Source organism: Pinus tabuliformis, chromosome 9 (assembly GCF_031772625.1).
Source record: "Pinus tabuliformis cultivar Carrire ecotype Pingquan chromosome 9, CPIR1, whole genome shotgun sequence".
In the NCBI taxonomy this organism is placed as follows: Eukaryota; Viridiplantae; Streptophyta; class Pinopsida; order Pinales; family Pinaceae; genus Pinus; species Pinus tabuliformis.
In genome coordinates, this window is record NC_142307.1 from 301693973 (window position 1) to 301709669 (window position 15697).

General features: G+C 40.4%; 1 protein-coding gene across 2 annotated transcripts in view; it reads right to left on the reverse strand.

Moving 5' to 3' along the window:
* The window catches only part of LOC149148414 (histone deacetylase 19-like), a 108508-nt gene extending 93048 nt beyond the window's left edge, over nucleotides 1-15460 (reverse strand). The window contains exons 1-6 of one of the 2 annotated variants that reach the window (XM_089438061.1): nucleotides 15263-15439; nucleotides 14308-14886; nucleotides 7266-7706; nucleotides 7029-7171; nucleotides 6777-6867; nucleotides 6539-6663 (exon numbers count right to left, since the gene is read on the reverse strand). In XM_089438061.1, the coding sequence (XP_089294187.1) occupies nucleotides 6539-6663; nucleotides 6777-6867; nucleotides 7029-7171; nucleotides 7266-7706; nucleotides 14308-14838 (1331 nt within the window). In that variant the 5' untranslated portion in view covers nucleotides 14839-14886; nucleotides 15263-15439. Of the gene's footprint in view, nucleotides 1-6538; nucleotides 6664-6776; nucleotides 6868-7028; nucleotides 7172-7265; nucleotides 7707-14307; nucleotides 14887-15262 lie in introns of both variants that reach the window. The other variant, XM_089438060.1, reaches the window with a different exon arrangement.
* Nucleotides 15461-15697: the final 237 nt, after the last annotated feature.

The window sequence follows — 15697 nt, forward strand, 5'->3', positions numbered from 1 at the left end:
AGGTTGTATTTAAGGCAAATTATCTCTGGTATGGGAGCCCTACATTTGTTGTATTAAAGTTTGTTATTTAATAAGTTTTGTGTTGAAAAATTGTCTTGTGCACTAAGTTGATTCATTGCTATATATTTTTCGTTGTGCAAAGTGCTAGTGTTGTGGTATTTCAGTGTGTTTGTGATCGTCATCTTAGACATAAACCCGATTCTGAAGTGTCATGGAAAAATTCAACATATTGCACCTATGATGTTGATGTCACTTGAATCTATGAGTATGTGTTAGATGTTTGCTCCTAGGTACAACTGTCATCCCTCTCTCACTTCAAGAGCTAAAACATTGCACATTTGAGCCAAGACATTGTTTAAAATCTTATGAACCCCAAAGATGACAAGGCACCCCCCAAGCTAGCATTACACCTTCTTGATGGATGTTTCTTTGTATCTGAATGATTTGATGATGATGATGACTTGAAACCCCTCTAATGGAATGGTACATTGCTCTGCACGTCGACATCATGCCTTATAACTGCATGAAGTCCCCTTCATGTAGCATGGATTAATTAAGTGCATGATATTCTGGTTGGGATTGGCGATGATATTCTCAGCTTTTGACATCGGCGACTTGCGAACGCAATCTGGATATTAAGTGCATGATATTCTCAGCTTTTGACATCGGCAACTTGCGAACGCAATCGGGTGATCAATTCCCTCCGCTCCTTCCTGAGTGAGTACCGCACCTAACACGATACACGACGCGTCGACATGCACATGAAATTCAACGTCCCATTTTGGAAAGACCAAGATAGGGGCAGATGCCATCTTTTCCTTGAGCGTTTCCAGATTTTTGTTGCATTCCTCATTCCAGCAATAAGTAGCATCCTTCTTCAGCAACTGTTCCATTGGAGCCGTGATCTGGGCGTAGCTTTTTATGAACTTCCGATAGTAGCCCGTGTGTCCCAATGTGGCGCGTAGCTGTTTTACACTTCGCGGTGCTTGCAAATTGAGTATGACAACGATCTTTGCTGGATCCACCATCAATCCTTGCTAACAAACCACATGGCCCAGCAAGTTCCCGAAGGGGACGAGGAAAGTACACTTCTTTAGGTTTAGCGCAATCTGGTGTCGTCGGCAGGTATCCAACATTAACCATAAGCTCGCGATATGTTTCTTAACCAAGCCAAATACGGTCCAGTCATCAAGATAGACTTCTAAGAACTTGTATATAAATTCCTTGAATGCGGGATATTAAGTGCATGATATTCTCAGCTTTTGACATCGGCGACTTGCGAATGCAATCGGGTGATCAATTCCCTCCGCTCCTTCCTGAGTGAGTACCGCACCTAACGCGATACACGACGCGTCGACATGCACATGCACTTAATATTGCTCACAGTAAGTGCATGATATTCTGGTTGGGTTGGTGCAATCCCGCGCGTAATGTCCTGGTCCTCCACAGTTGTAACAGATTAGCTGCCCACGACCCCTTCCTAGTCCCATTCCGCGCCGTCCTTGACCGCATCTTTGGAACCCACCACGCGCGATCGCCACGGCAAGATCCTGACCTCACGCCTCAGTCTGAATTCTGAAGCCAGGTGACTGGTCCATCAACATTTGATCGCTACGACAATCTCTTTCTTTGTGGCCCACCGATCTGCAAAAGTTGCAAAAGCGTTGTTGGGGGGTTTGTTGGGGGGTCTGGTTGAATTTTGGCAATAGATGACAGTTATCTGTGTTATGCTTTCCTCCCACTTGACAGATTGCGCACCAGAGCGGAGTCATCGCGCTTGGCCCAGCTTGTGCCTCTGGTCGCAACGGTATTGGTCCCCCCGTTGCCACATAATTCGTAAAGACCGGGCAGTGATCTTTATCATGCCCCTGGCTCTTGCACTTTATACACCATACTTCCTCCCGGACTTCTGGGCGCGGTGCCTGGTCCTGTTTCAATTTCTTCATTTCCAAACACAAGTTTTGTATCTGCGCTTGGATTTGCTGAACTCCCAACCCTGAGTCCTGTAACGGAGTCTCGTGCAACCTCATCGTTGTCTCCAATGCTTCAGCCTGGGTTGAGATCTTTTGTTGTGACAATGCCATCCTCAGATGTGGTGTCAATGACGCCACAAACCAAGCGCAGTGTTGCGCATCCTACAAGGTCATGTTTGCTTCGCGGATGGTACTTTTCAACCTTTGATCCAAATCCCACGGAGTTTCACCAGGGATCATTGTGATCTCCTTGAACCCTATGATCCACTGTGTTTCCGACTTCGGCCGGCTAAATTCTTTCTTCAGCTTGGTCCAGATCTCTGTCGTCCCAGCGATCGGGTGAGCGCTTGAGTACTTTATGTACCATGTCAGCGCTCGGTCCTACAGCGCGCTTACCAAGGTAGCCTTTTTGATATTATCATCCGTAATTCTGTGCGCGTCCCATACCGACGTGACCACGAACCAAAATTGTTCTGGATCTTCACTTCCTGCTCCTTTGAACACCGACAGCTGGATCGCGCTCGTCATTTTCAACCTCTGGTTTGCGCGTCGATCTGTTCTGAATTACTACTGCCCCTGATCCCTTCGATCCTCAACTTCTTTCTCTATAGAGTTCCAGCATCAGACACCCCTTAGGCAGATCCCGGTCCCGGCAATGGAACCATTTGTTGGCTTATATGGGCCTGACCCAGGTTCGGAAGAATTATTTAGCCAAACAAATCCCGCAGCTACCGGCCCTTTCGACAACAGCCCGCAGAGCGCGAACTGAGGTCTCACCCGAGGTAGCAAGGGAGGGTGCTAGAACTAGGTTTCCGCACCCTTGGGATGTCTAGATGTGGTTTGGAGGTTTCACGCACTGTTCTACAGCTTCGCGCTGCTCTGTATTCGCGCAGATCCAGAATAACTCTTACCTTCTATTAGCGCATTGTTTACAGATCTAATCTATTGGATGAAGTATTGTAAATCAGATCTACTTAGCAGGGTCTTTAAGCAAACATTTAACAGATTTAACCAATTCGCGTACTTAGATTAAACCCAGATTCACATGTATTCAAAAGGTAAGCATATGCGCATAGATTAAACAGTCATATCAACCACACGATAATTCAGATTTAACACAGAATTACAGAAGCAACTTATCTTTATTCACTTTCTTCACCAATACATCCAGATCTGCCCTGCGCACTCAACTGCAGGGGTCCGCGCACACAACTGTGGACTCTTCCAGGCCTCTGCGCACACAGCTGCAGAGCCTCTATCCACTACCCAAACCCTCGACTCAGACTTACAGACGCTTTCAGACTCTTCTCCTCAAGAACCCATTACAGTTTAGATCCAAGATCATACCTCAAAAAGAACTGCCTTTCCCTCATAGAGTCGCGCTCTATTTATACCTTCCTATGGTCCACAGATCGACTTACTTCCTATTATTTTATATTATTTCTTGGGCGGACAACCCTTTGACTCAACCTTTTACATTTCGCGCTCCGCATACTTCAAAGTTTTTACAATATTTTTATCCTAATTTCTAGGCTTTCTGCCCCAAAACCGTTACGTGGGACCTCCGCTACCCAACAATGTTATATATATATATATATATATATATATATATATATATATATATATATATATATAAGTTAATAATGCATTATCTTGCAAGAAAAAAAATGAGACACATAAATGACATTTTGGAAGGAAAACCCCCGCCTATATACTAACTCTCATAAACGATTATGTGATTCAAAATCCACAATTATCCTTTTATAGATGAGGTTGTACATCCAACATATGAAAATCAGACTTTATACGTGAGGCTTTACATCCAAAAGCAGACTTTATATGTGGTTATATGTGCTGAAAATGAAATAAAACATGAGCTAATGTCAAGTACAATTACATGTCTTATAATCCTCATCTTCATTAACAAAAATAGAACAAGGTGCTTTTTAGCAAAACTAGAACGTGGATTGACTTGAGATAAATTATTTTGTGGAGTGATTAGAGATACAATTTAGTGGTAGATTAAATCTTTTTTGGCCATAGAAAGGCCCCACACCTTTCTTGGGCGCTTGAGTGAGCCCGCAGAAGCAGAAAAGTCAAAGAAAAGGGGTAGATTTGGGTTGAAACATCATCGCGCTTTTTAGCAAAACTAGAACGTGGATTGACTTGAGATAAATTATTTTGTGGAGTGATTAGAGATACAATTTAGTGGTAGATTAAATCTTTTTTGGCCATAGAAAGGCCCCACACCTTTCTTGGGCGCCTGAGCGAGCCCGCAGAAGCAGAAAAGTCAAAGAAAAGGGGTAGATTTGGGTTGAAACATCATCGAAACATTTTGGCAGCATTTCCAAATCAGGAAATGTCACCCAAGCATTTAGGTCACGTTTTGGTTGCATTTTGAGTATGGGTACACCAGCTTGGAGGTCGTTTCCTACAAAATAGTTTGTCATTCTTGTTGATTTGGGGTAGCATCGGATGTGCTCTAGCCATGAAAATTGGTGGAGAAGTTAAAGCACATGAGATCTCCAAGACCCAAAAATGGTTTGGACAGATTGTACCCGGTTTGGGAGATATTAAAATAATTAATATTTTTAATGGAGTTCCTATCTAAACTTAGGAAAAATAAAATATTAATGGGTATTAATAGGGTCCAAAAGTCATGGATCAAGCCAAACCTAATCTTAGTCGTTGATTAGAGATTTAATCTCGGTCATTGATGGACCAACGAGAAAAGTATAAGAAGAGGCTTAAGGGTCAGTTGGAGAATACAACATAGTGATCAGTCCTTCATTTTGCTAGAGCGGGGTTGCTAAGCAAAGTTGAATTAGTGATCAGCAGCAAGGGGCAGTGAGTACGAGGTAGAGAGGCAGAGACAGTATTGGGAGACCAGCGCAGAAGCAGAGAAAGCGAGAACAGCAGCCAGTCCAGGCTACGCAGAGCCCAACAGAGCCAGTGCAGAAGCCAGAGGGACTGTGTCATCCACATAGAGGCTACTGGAGTGACGCAGAGGGTCCCAGAGGCTACGCAGTGCCTCAGAGGGCTGACGCAGAGGGTCCTAGGGCTAACTCAGGTGAGCAGGAGGTTGACACAGAGGCCAGAAGGGCCAGTGTTGAGCTTTGATTGTGCCGGAGAGGGTTTCGTAGGACAAGTTTTCTGAATACTTGTTTCCGAATATAGAGGTATTGTTGCCGTGTATTTTTCTTTCTCGGGTGAGCCGGTTAGGCACCCAGTGGTACTCCAAAAGACTGCATAATAATATCACCCTCAGAATAGCTGCACTGGTTTTCCCGCTTTGGGTTTTTATGGGGATATCTGTCCAAAGATTGTTAAACCCTCAATCTTTGATGTGATATTGAATTATTGAAGGATCTTGCTGCTGTCATTTTGATTGTTAGAAGGGGCTGTTGCGGGCTTCTTTATTTATCGGTTGCACATTATTGTTGGCTGTAGTTTCCTGTTTGTGACAGTGCATCTAGTTTAAAGGGCTCTCACTTTATTCTTGCATAATCCAAAAAAGCAGTTTTGGACTAAGTATGGCATATCTATGATAGCTTAATTATGTCTTATCCATCACATCCAAACCCTATTGTTCTAAATCCACCCAAACTCTATATAGCCTAATTGGATAGGCAATAGTCTTAGGCAAATTCCACCATCCAACTTATTCTAAAAATACAAAAATACATTTCTTTTATGGGGTTCCACCCTTATTCTAGAAAAGAACCGGCCTAAAGTGAGTGGAATAGTTGCTGAAGTGATGTGAGCAACCTTCATTAGTGCCCCTAGGGTTGTACTTTGTTAAAAAACTTTGTAACGATTAAAGTTTGGGAGGTTACAGGTCAACATACATAAAACGTCTGTTCAGACCAAAACACAGACATGAACCAACTTACAAAGTGTGATTATTCACGGTGTCTTTCAAAAAATAGTTCAAAAACACATGGACATAAACAAAGTGTGATTATTCATGGTGCCTTTACAAAACAGTTCAAAGGCTATTATTGTGTGTTTAGATATTGCTATTTCAACTAAACCCTTAAATGAATTAGAATTACCTCTTTTTTACTGTATATCCGACCAGAAATGTATATCTAAGCAGCTTATGCAATCCATTTGAATGTGAGCAGAATAGAATTGATGGAAATTATTTTTTAATCATAACCATTCTTTCATTGAGATTGACCAACAGGGCCTTATAACAGATAAACGGATACAATGAATGAACTTGATTAGAAAATCATAAGAGAACTTCTCACTGATTTCTGAAATAATTTACCATTGTCAGTAATCCCACTACATACATGAAAGAAGAACTTTACTCAAGCAAACACATTATTTATTTCCTAGAAAAGACGAGAAAAATATTTCCCAGAAAAGGTTGAATAGAGCTGAAAAATGTTGTCACTGATTGCTTCTTGTAGCCCAATAATAAGATTAAAGAAATATTCAACCTTCTGTAGTTACAAATGGTAAAAAATGGAACCAAATTCCACAAGCCAATTCTTTTAAAGCATCCAACTATAGAATACTAATGTGGCATTGACAAAAAAGCTTGTCAAACATACCGTGGGAATGCACTTTCCTCAACATCATGATTACGATGCTTTAAATCACCATTCTCTGAATCAGAATCACAACTTGCTCCATCCCATTTATGACTTCTAGTACGTTCATCATAATCCTCTTCTTCCTATATAAATCTCAACACAATTTGAGAAACAGTGCTTGTACATTATAACAAAATATAAAATTAGTCCGACTAGTAAAACTTTAAATAACAAAGATGCACATAAATATGCGTACCAGTTCAGGGAAATCAGTATCTGGAGGCTGCACTTGGAATTGAGCACTTGGTGCACATGGCAATGAATTAATGTTTTCAAGTATTTTGGACCTGTGCAATTACTACAAACTTAAGTAAAATTCAGTTTAAGTTCAACTCCACAGAATGCCCCAAAAACCTCAACATTAACCAGCGCATATTGACATAATAAAAATTTCCTATATTAATTCTTCAGGAGGTAAATCAAATTTGGAGCTTAGGGACTCGCAAACCTAATTCTATCCAGATACTGCTTCGTGTTCTTATTTTCCATATTACTTGGAGCCACATGAACAGTGTAATCTGGTCCAAAATATTCGTAGTATTCATGTTGAGGCATTTTGTCATCAATCTCCACACCAACAGCAACCCCTGTCTGTGCATATGGGAAAAAATGCTCACCAAATTACAATGTTGAAGATCAAAGCTTTAAAACATATAAGCACCCATACTTCAGATAAGATGAATACCTCGTAGCACCAACAACGAGCAACATTACGAACTGTGTACCCACCACCACCGACCATCAGAAGTGGCACATTGAATGACCTCATGTATCGAACACACTCTGCATGCCCTTTCACAGAAAGGTTAAAGCAACCTAGCCTGTCTCCAGACAAAGAATCAGCTCCACACTGGAGAACGATTGCCTCAGGATTGTAAACCAACATCACTTGTTGAATAATAGGTTTAAACAGAGACTGAAAACTTTCATCATCAATTCCATCATCTAAAGGGACATTTACAGCATAATATTTCCCTTTCCCGCACCCGATGTCTCTAATGTCACCTGTCCCTGGGAAATAGTCCCCAAATTTGTGAAATGATACTGTCATAACCCTATCCGTTGTGTAGAAAGCCTCCTCAACTCCATCCCCATGGTGAATGTCAATATCAACATACAAAACACGCTGCCAACAATAAAAAGTCATAAAGATACAATAACAGAGCTTATTGACAAGAGTCTAGAATTTTTAAAATGTATACGACTAGCAACAAATTGGTCCAAAACAACAGTAGTATTATGATACAGTCTTCACTGGGAGCCAACAAAGAGTAAACAAGCATTAAAAACAGGACATAAGATCAAGAATCTCCATAACAGATAGAAAACTAAACGTATAGGATAAAACATGACGATGGCAAAATTGGTCAAACACATCTTTTAAAAAAATGAGAACCAAGGAAAAGGAATTCTGATTTGTTAAGAGAATGGGGAAAAGAAAGCAGGCTAGAGAAATGAGATTAGCAAGTTTACAACAAAATTAAATCAAGTAAATATTACCTCCAAATTAATAAGCAGAAACACACAGGAATGTATGAAGAGAAAGCAACTATTGTCAAACTGCTGCACTGAACATTTTTAGGAGCCAAAACAATGTCAGTTCGGGATAATTCAAGTCGCTGCCTATTTGAGCTAACTTATTCCGTCCAGATGAGAGAAACAAGCAGAAACCCAAAGCAACAGTCACATGCATTCTGCAAGGAAAGTGAAAAGCCATACCTGAGATAATATTGATGGGAATAAACTAATCAAATCTGAATATCAATGTGCATCCACAATGCACATCAACCCACCCTATTCTCTTGGGAGGGTAAAAATTTCAGGAGCAGTACTCGAGGATTTCAAAGGACTTCGCAGAAGCTGGGACATAATGATAAAGATCAAAATGGACACAACAGATTCCAATTAGACTGGCCTAATCCCTATTTATTCAGGAAAATTATTGGCCAAAAAAGTTTTCACAAAGGGGGGGATTTATGTGACATGGACCTGCACAGCTGGATTTCTTAGAGAGAAGTCCATCCTACACACAGATTTCAGATACTCTTTTTTGTTGAAGAAAGTGTAACTAGGTTCAATCTTCATAAATGTAATTTTGATATTTGTATTTATAAAAGAAAAGAAATATTATTTTTGTTATTTATATCAATGAGTTTCTTGCTCATTGAATAGGTCTAGCACATGTTAAAGTGCTATAGGGAAGTCAAAGAGTCAAAAGAAATGATGAAGACCCTTAAGGGCATGTTACACCATGTATATACTTGTATTAGAGTCAAAAGAATACCTCCAAGCAAAGTCACAAGTCTCCTCCATGCAACGACATCACCAAAGAAGCAAATCCAAGTATAAAAGTCAAGTCAGCCTAAAGGAGGGACAGACCTCTATATATAGAGGCTGTCCACTCCTCCAACGACAAGCATCATCACCTCTGAAATCAGCAAGAAAGAGGACGAGTTAAGGGTGAGAAAAAGTCGAAGTAAGGAGCCTCTAGTGCAGCGAAGGAAGGAGAAAGTATATCGAACCTTAGAGGACTGTTCTAAGGCCTACTGCAGCCACACGTGCGAAGATATAGAGGGTCTCTCTGCTGTCATAGCAGCCCTCTACTACAGTCATCCATATTTCATTGTTTGGGCTAGATAAATAGGCCTATAAGGCCTCTCACTCAAGCAAAGAAGGAGCTCACTCAAGTGAAGAAGAAAGAGGACATTCACCTAAGGAATCCCCTCACATGTGCGAAGAAATAGGGCTGCACTGCTGTCATATCAGGCCTGCAACTATATCGAAGAAAGAGCTCGGTTGGGTAAAGAGAGAAGGTACTCCTCATATGTGAAAGAGTCCACTAAGGATAAAGGAGGAATATCTTTTCTAGAGCTAGAATATCTAGAACTAATATCAGTTGTCGGAAGAAGAACGAAGTGCCGGAAGGAGGACGAAGTGCCGGAAGAAGAAGGACAAAGACTTGACTTGTGCTTGGAGGATATTCTTGTCAAGGGTCTAGGGTTTGGCATTTATCAATAGAAGCTTCAATAAGAGAAATTTGAGAAAGGGTTTTCCTCTCTAAGAGAGAGGTTTTGCCCTGGCAGAGAGCCAACATCTTGTGTTGTTGTCTTTCGTATTTTTGGTAGTAGTTTGATGAAGTAAGAAGAATATACACTAATAATGAAAAGAAGATCAAGCTAACAAGAACAGTAAAAGTGCTTCACAAATTGTTATCATTGCTAGAAGAATCCTATCATAACTATTTACCCTAGATTCTTCAACATTTTTGGTAAATGAACCTGGCTAAATAGGACCCATCTGAAAGGATTGCAAACAGATCTATGGAAAGCCCCTTTTTCACTATACAACTAAAGAATTGTGCAACAGGATAAGCTAAAAAAAGATGGAAATGGGATCCAAAAGCCAGGTGAGTCATGGAATTCCCATCTAAAAGGGATTGCAAACGGATCTATGGAAAGCCCCTTTTTCACTATACAACTAAAGAATTGTGCAGCAGGATAAGCTAAAGAAAAGATGGAAATGGGATCCAGAAGCCAGGTGAGTCATGGGATTCCCATCTGAAAGGATTGCAACGGATCTATGGAAAGCCCCTTTTTCACTATACAACTAAAGAATTGTGCAACAGGATAAGCTAAAAAAAAGATGGAAATGGGATCCAGAAGCCAGGTGAGTCATGGAATTTCAAGGCATCAGGAAAGTATGTGCCTCTTTTAAACTCCAAGTTCTTGGATGGATGTCCCTCATTAATAGTCATGAAGTCAAAAGTAGACTCCAACAAACAGGCTATACGGATGTCAGTTGTTTGAACTGACAGAAAACAGAAAGTCAAGCATCTTTTGTGGAGATACAAAGTGGCTTGAAGTTTTTGGGATGGCATTGTTGCAGAATATCATTCTTTGTTCATTTCCCTCCTTCAATGAAAGGGGTCATCTTAGGAGATAATTGGATGATTAGACAGAGAGGAAGAGGAATATGGATACTATTAGATCAAATGGTGATTTCTTTTAATAGAGAGGAATACAATGTTTCAACTAGGAGAAGCTAATGTGTTCAAATCTGATCTAGCAATGCAATTTGCATCTAGGGAAGATAGATAAGAGAAGATAATTTTATTAATGTCCAACAAAAGACCGCAAAAATAAGTCTAAGAAAATGAAAAAGTACATTCAATGACAGTACAAAATGGGAGTGCCAAGGCATCTCTAAGAACAATGCTAAAAGCAACATGCTCACTCTCCTCAATTGTCACTGTAGGGAATGGGAGGGGAAGTGCCCTTACTTTGGATGAAGACATATGATTTTATGAGGTATCCTCTTTTGTGCATTAATAAAAGATGAGAGCCATTGAACAAATTATTCCTAGGATTGAGATGGAGGTGGACATTATAATTAATGGGTTTGATCAACAAGATTTGTTAAATCTTTGAAATTGCATAAACAACAACTGTATATAATTGCCAGGAGTGGCAAGAGAGCGAGAGGATCTTTATGGCCCTGAGGATGACGCAGTGTTCAAGTACTCATCGGGACTTGGTCATATGATAAATAATCAAACCAAGATTCATGGTCTTTATCGGGGTCTCTTGATTGCCAAAGAAAAGCAGGTAAAAGAGCTCACAGTCCAGAGTCCAGAGCTCGTAGTCCTAAGAGACTCCCTCCTTATTTTGCAACTTTTAATTAAAGGCTCAATGCCAAAGGAAAAATCTCTAGAAAATATCATGAAAAGAGCACGAAAAATGGCAAAAGACATTCCATCAATAGCATACTTTCATGTATTACGGGACCATAACAAAGAAGCAAACAAGCTCACTAGTGATGGATGTAAATTGCAAACAAGAATATTGGGCATCAATGGCCAACTTGGGCTATCAATTATCCCTTAATGGAGTCTAATATCTCAAAAATTAATTTAACCCAATGCAGGTCAACTCATTAGATCAGATTCATAGTCATCAAAGACTTAATTATCAATCAGTGGTTTTATGTTTTGTTAAGGTATGCTCCTCAAGAAAATTTAACTTATATCTAGGATAAGAGAAAAATGATAGAAATTTTGAAAAAGTTGATATGTAATTCTAATATGTTTGCTGCAAGCAAGGCACAGATTTATATAATATATATATACTCTTTCCAATTAAAAAAAAAATGTATATAATTGCACTAAATCATTGGCTAGTTTTGTACTAGGAAAGCACACCATTGAATATGTTTGATCTTTTTGAAATAATATAAAGCATGTTCATCCCCGATCGGGGTGACAGAGTGGGTAATCAATGTAATAATGGATGTCAGGGGCAAGGAGGTGAGAGGACTGTCTACCACTGCCCACACACTTATACCGCAGGGCGTGGTGGCGTCCCGCATGTCTGCAGCGACAGCAGAAAGGAGAAGTGGCATTTAGTATGCAGGTAAGAGAAGAGATGGTAAGGACGACTGCATAAGGTGGATGGGACGGCATGTAGGTAAGACAAAGTATGAGAGGGAGCGTAGAGAAGGGAGGATGGATAGATTGCAGGGCAGCGGGAGAACGAGAGCGGATGACCAGCCATACTCGCATTCAGCAAGCAAGCATAGCAACCACAGGTACGTTAACTATTTCTTTTTGTAGTTAGTAAAGGAAAGTCCAGCATGCTGGGTGGGGGAAGAGAATTGTGCCCTGTCAGGAAGGAAATACCACGGGGAGAGATTATGCTAAGCAGAAAGAGCAGAAACAGTGAGGAAGAGTGGCCCTTTAGCTCTGTGTCACTACTGGTTAGGCTTGAGGGCATAGAAGCTAATAGGGAGTGGCGCATTTTGCTCAGGGAAAAGGCTAGCAGGGCTAGAGAGGATTTTATCCGGGTGGAATTGAGGATTGAGGGTCCGGCAAAGTTCTTCAAGCCAAATTTTTGGGAAGATAGGGGGAGATATGGCAACAGAGAAGAGCAAGCCTAGGAGGGGCAGCTGGGCAGGAAGCTAAGCAAGGAATGGGTGGCATGCAGAGGCAGTAGCGCTGCGAGGGTAGGGAGTGGCGATGGCATGCAAGGCAGGGGGAGGGAGGAGAGTCTCGGCGCGAAGCTCCCTTTGCACACTTTATCGGGGTCGAACAGGGAATGGGTTAACCTGAGGGACCTCAATGCGGGAGGAAGGGACAATGGAGGAGTGACTGAGACCATGTTTGACCAAGGGGCAGGATGGGTTGAGCAGGGAGAAGGTGAAGCCCACCCCTGTTTCACCTGAACGCCTGGGAGCAATGGAGTGCAGACAGAGGGGAGTCAGTGACAGAGAACAGAAACTCCACGAGGCAATCGGCATTTGGACCGGTAATGGTTTTATAACTTTTATTATCCTGACGTTGAACTGTGATCATTGTGAACAGGTAGTAGACAACTGTGACATGGCGCGTCCAGCGAGAGGAAGAGGTCGTGGAGGTCGAGAAAAATCTGGTCCTCATTCAATGGACCCGGGAACCTCGGAACAGAGGAAAGGGAGAAGATCCATAGATGAGACTGTCAGAGAGGCAGCGAAAGCATATGAGGAAGGAACAGATGCAGGGATCCGCAAAATTATAGAAGAAATGGAGGACCAAATTATGGAAGAGGACTCCGAGGACGAAATGAAGGAATGGAAAGAACATATTCCAGATCCTAGGAACACCAGAGGGAGACTATCCCAATTCAAACAGACCTTGCATCTATATTGGCTCATGAAAAGATTGGTAGGAAAGGCAATGGAACAGGTGTCCATGGGGAAGGCTCTGATCATTAAAGACATGCCAGACTACAAAAAGGACCTACAAACTATCTAGTTCCAGCTCTGCAAGCAGGACATTAGACTGGATCGTATCCAGCGACACATTCCATGCATTATCGAAATGACACCAGCACCTGGAGATTCAGCTGAAGATCCAGCGACAGTTGAGTCAGAACTGAAAGACCTCAAAGAATAGATGAACATAATGATAGCTCAAGTTTTTTTTGTTTTTTAGCGACTAGCTTTCTTTTACATGCATGCTTATGGTATCTAAGACTATAGACTGGTTCATAAATAGTTATGTATATATTGCTTGGGTAGAAAGACTGATAACTTATCGTTTTTGGATGGCTTACAATATGCATCCGTGGCCAACAGACTTGGTTTCCCACTAGGCAAGTTGAGGCCACCTCTTAATTGTATGTAGTTTCAATTTGTTTATATATAAATAGAAAAGGAGGATCTACCTAAGCTTACAACAAAAAAAATATATAAAGCATGTTTATCTATGATTTTAATTGTTTAAATGGTATTTTATGGTCAAGCTAGAACTAAAAAAAATTCCTTATAGGATAGAACACAAAAATTACATCAAGAAAAAAATGTTTTTATATTCACAACAAAAAATTAGCAAAACAAATATAATACATGATATTTAAATGATGGGTAAAAATAAATTTAAGCTGAAGGGCAGTTTTGAAAGAAAAACAATCATAAAAAAAAATTATGATGGTGGGTAAGAGTGTTTGTCGAATTTATACCCTTACCACTACCTTCTTTGAGAAGTTTTTGATGCTCTGGAAACATTGATATATTTATAAAACAAAACTTTTAACAAATTTATAACCTAAATGTTTATCATCAAAAAGACAAAAAGTATGCTATTGCCATAAAAAGAAGTGGTGGATCTAAACTAGATTGTCAGCAAGTTTTACTCCTCAATGGGAAATTTTGCAAAAAGTAATGAAGTTACATTATAATAAGTTTTAGAAAGTCACCTTATGATATTTCAAGAGCTCCAGAATGGCCAGCACAATGTCATTCACGTAGCAAAATCCGGATGCCTCACATTTTTTAGCATGATGAAGACCCCCAGCCCAATTAATTGCAATGTCACAGAGTTTATGATTGAGTTTCACAGCACCTCCGACAGACCCACCAGCATAAGTTTGACAGTATTGGTACAAGCCATCAAAAACCGGGCAATCATCCCCAACATTAAACCGTTTCAACGCCTTAACTTGATCCTGTATTGTCTCCGGAGTTATTCCTCGTAAAAATGCTACATAGTCATCTGCATGGAAACGGCAGAGATCTCTATCTCTCGCAGGGTAGGGCTTAAGAATCTGCATTTCTTTATGCAAACCATACTGAACAAGGAGGGCATGAGTCATTCTTATGCGGTGAGGCTTCATCGGATGCCCTTGTCCATAGTAATAATTCCCCACCTCTGGGTCATAAAAATATGCCACTTTCCTCTTCATTCCATCCGGTCCGGATGGAAGAGAATTGCCACCAGTCTCCATCATGGAGCCTCTTCTTCATAAACAACCGCTAATTCCTTTTGTTCTCAAAAACTATAAAGCAATAAAAGCGTAATTTCAGAGGCAATAATTACAGCAAATAAGACACCATAACATAGCATTTTACTTCATTTTTCCTCTAGCTCCTACTATTCAACAGGACTGAGATGATAATCTAGCCTAGTGCTTGCATTGAAATTATGTTCTCTATTCATCTCTGCTCCATTTATGGGTATTAAGATACGAAGCTTCTGCATTGGTTACAAACTTACAATAGCTCTTAATGAACTCTTTTCAAAGACCTAGATGGAGACTGTGAAAGAGGAGCAACCAGCCATTCTATGAATAGAAGAAAATATATATTTCCATAAAAAAGGCCAATATTAAGACAACAACAGTACTGAATTAAAATTGAACACATAAGTCAAACCTGTTACAATTGTCACTTCCTCTTTCTTCAATATACTAACCTTTCAGAAGGATAAAGTTCATCCGCCAAAACAAACTATTAAAAACTGGTTTTAGTCCTCCACAAAATTTCAGACAGGAAAACACCCATCAAGTCAATTAATCATGGTTTAACAAGAAGTCTCCATGACCTGCTTGGGCCTACAGCACAAAATGCCAGACCACTTTACAACGCATACGCAAAACAGTAAACACCGTCACATAAATAAATAAATGTGATAAAAAAAGCCAATAACAATCTTACCAGACAAAATCCAGACACGAAGATTATACACAGAGAATATGTCATGCCATATTTGAACGACCTTTCTTCCCCAATTTGTTGTGAGGATTGGTTGATATAAACAGATTGATGTAAGCATGAAGATGTGGGTTGCTGATACGATTTTCTTGAACT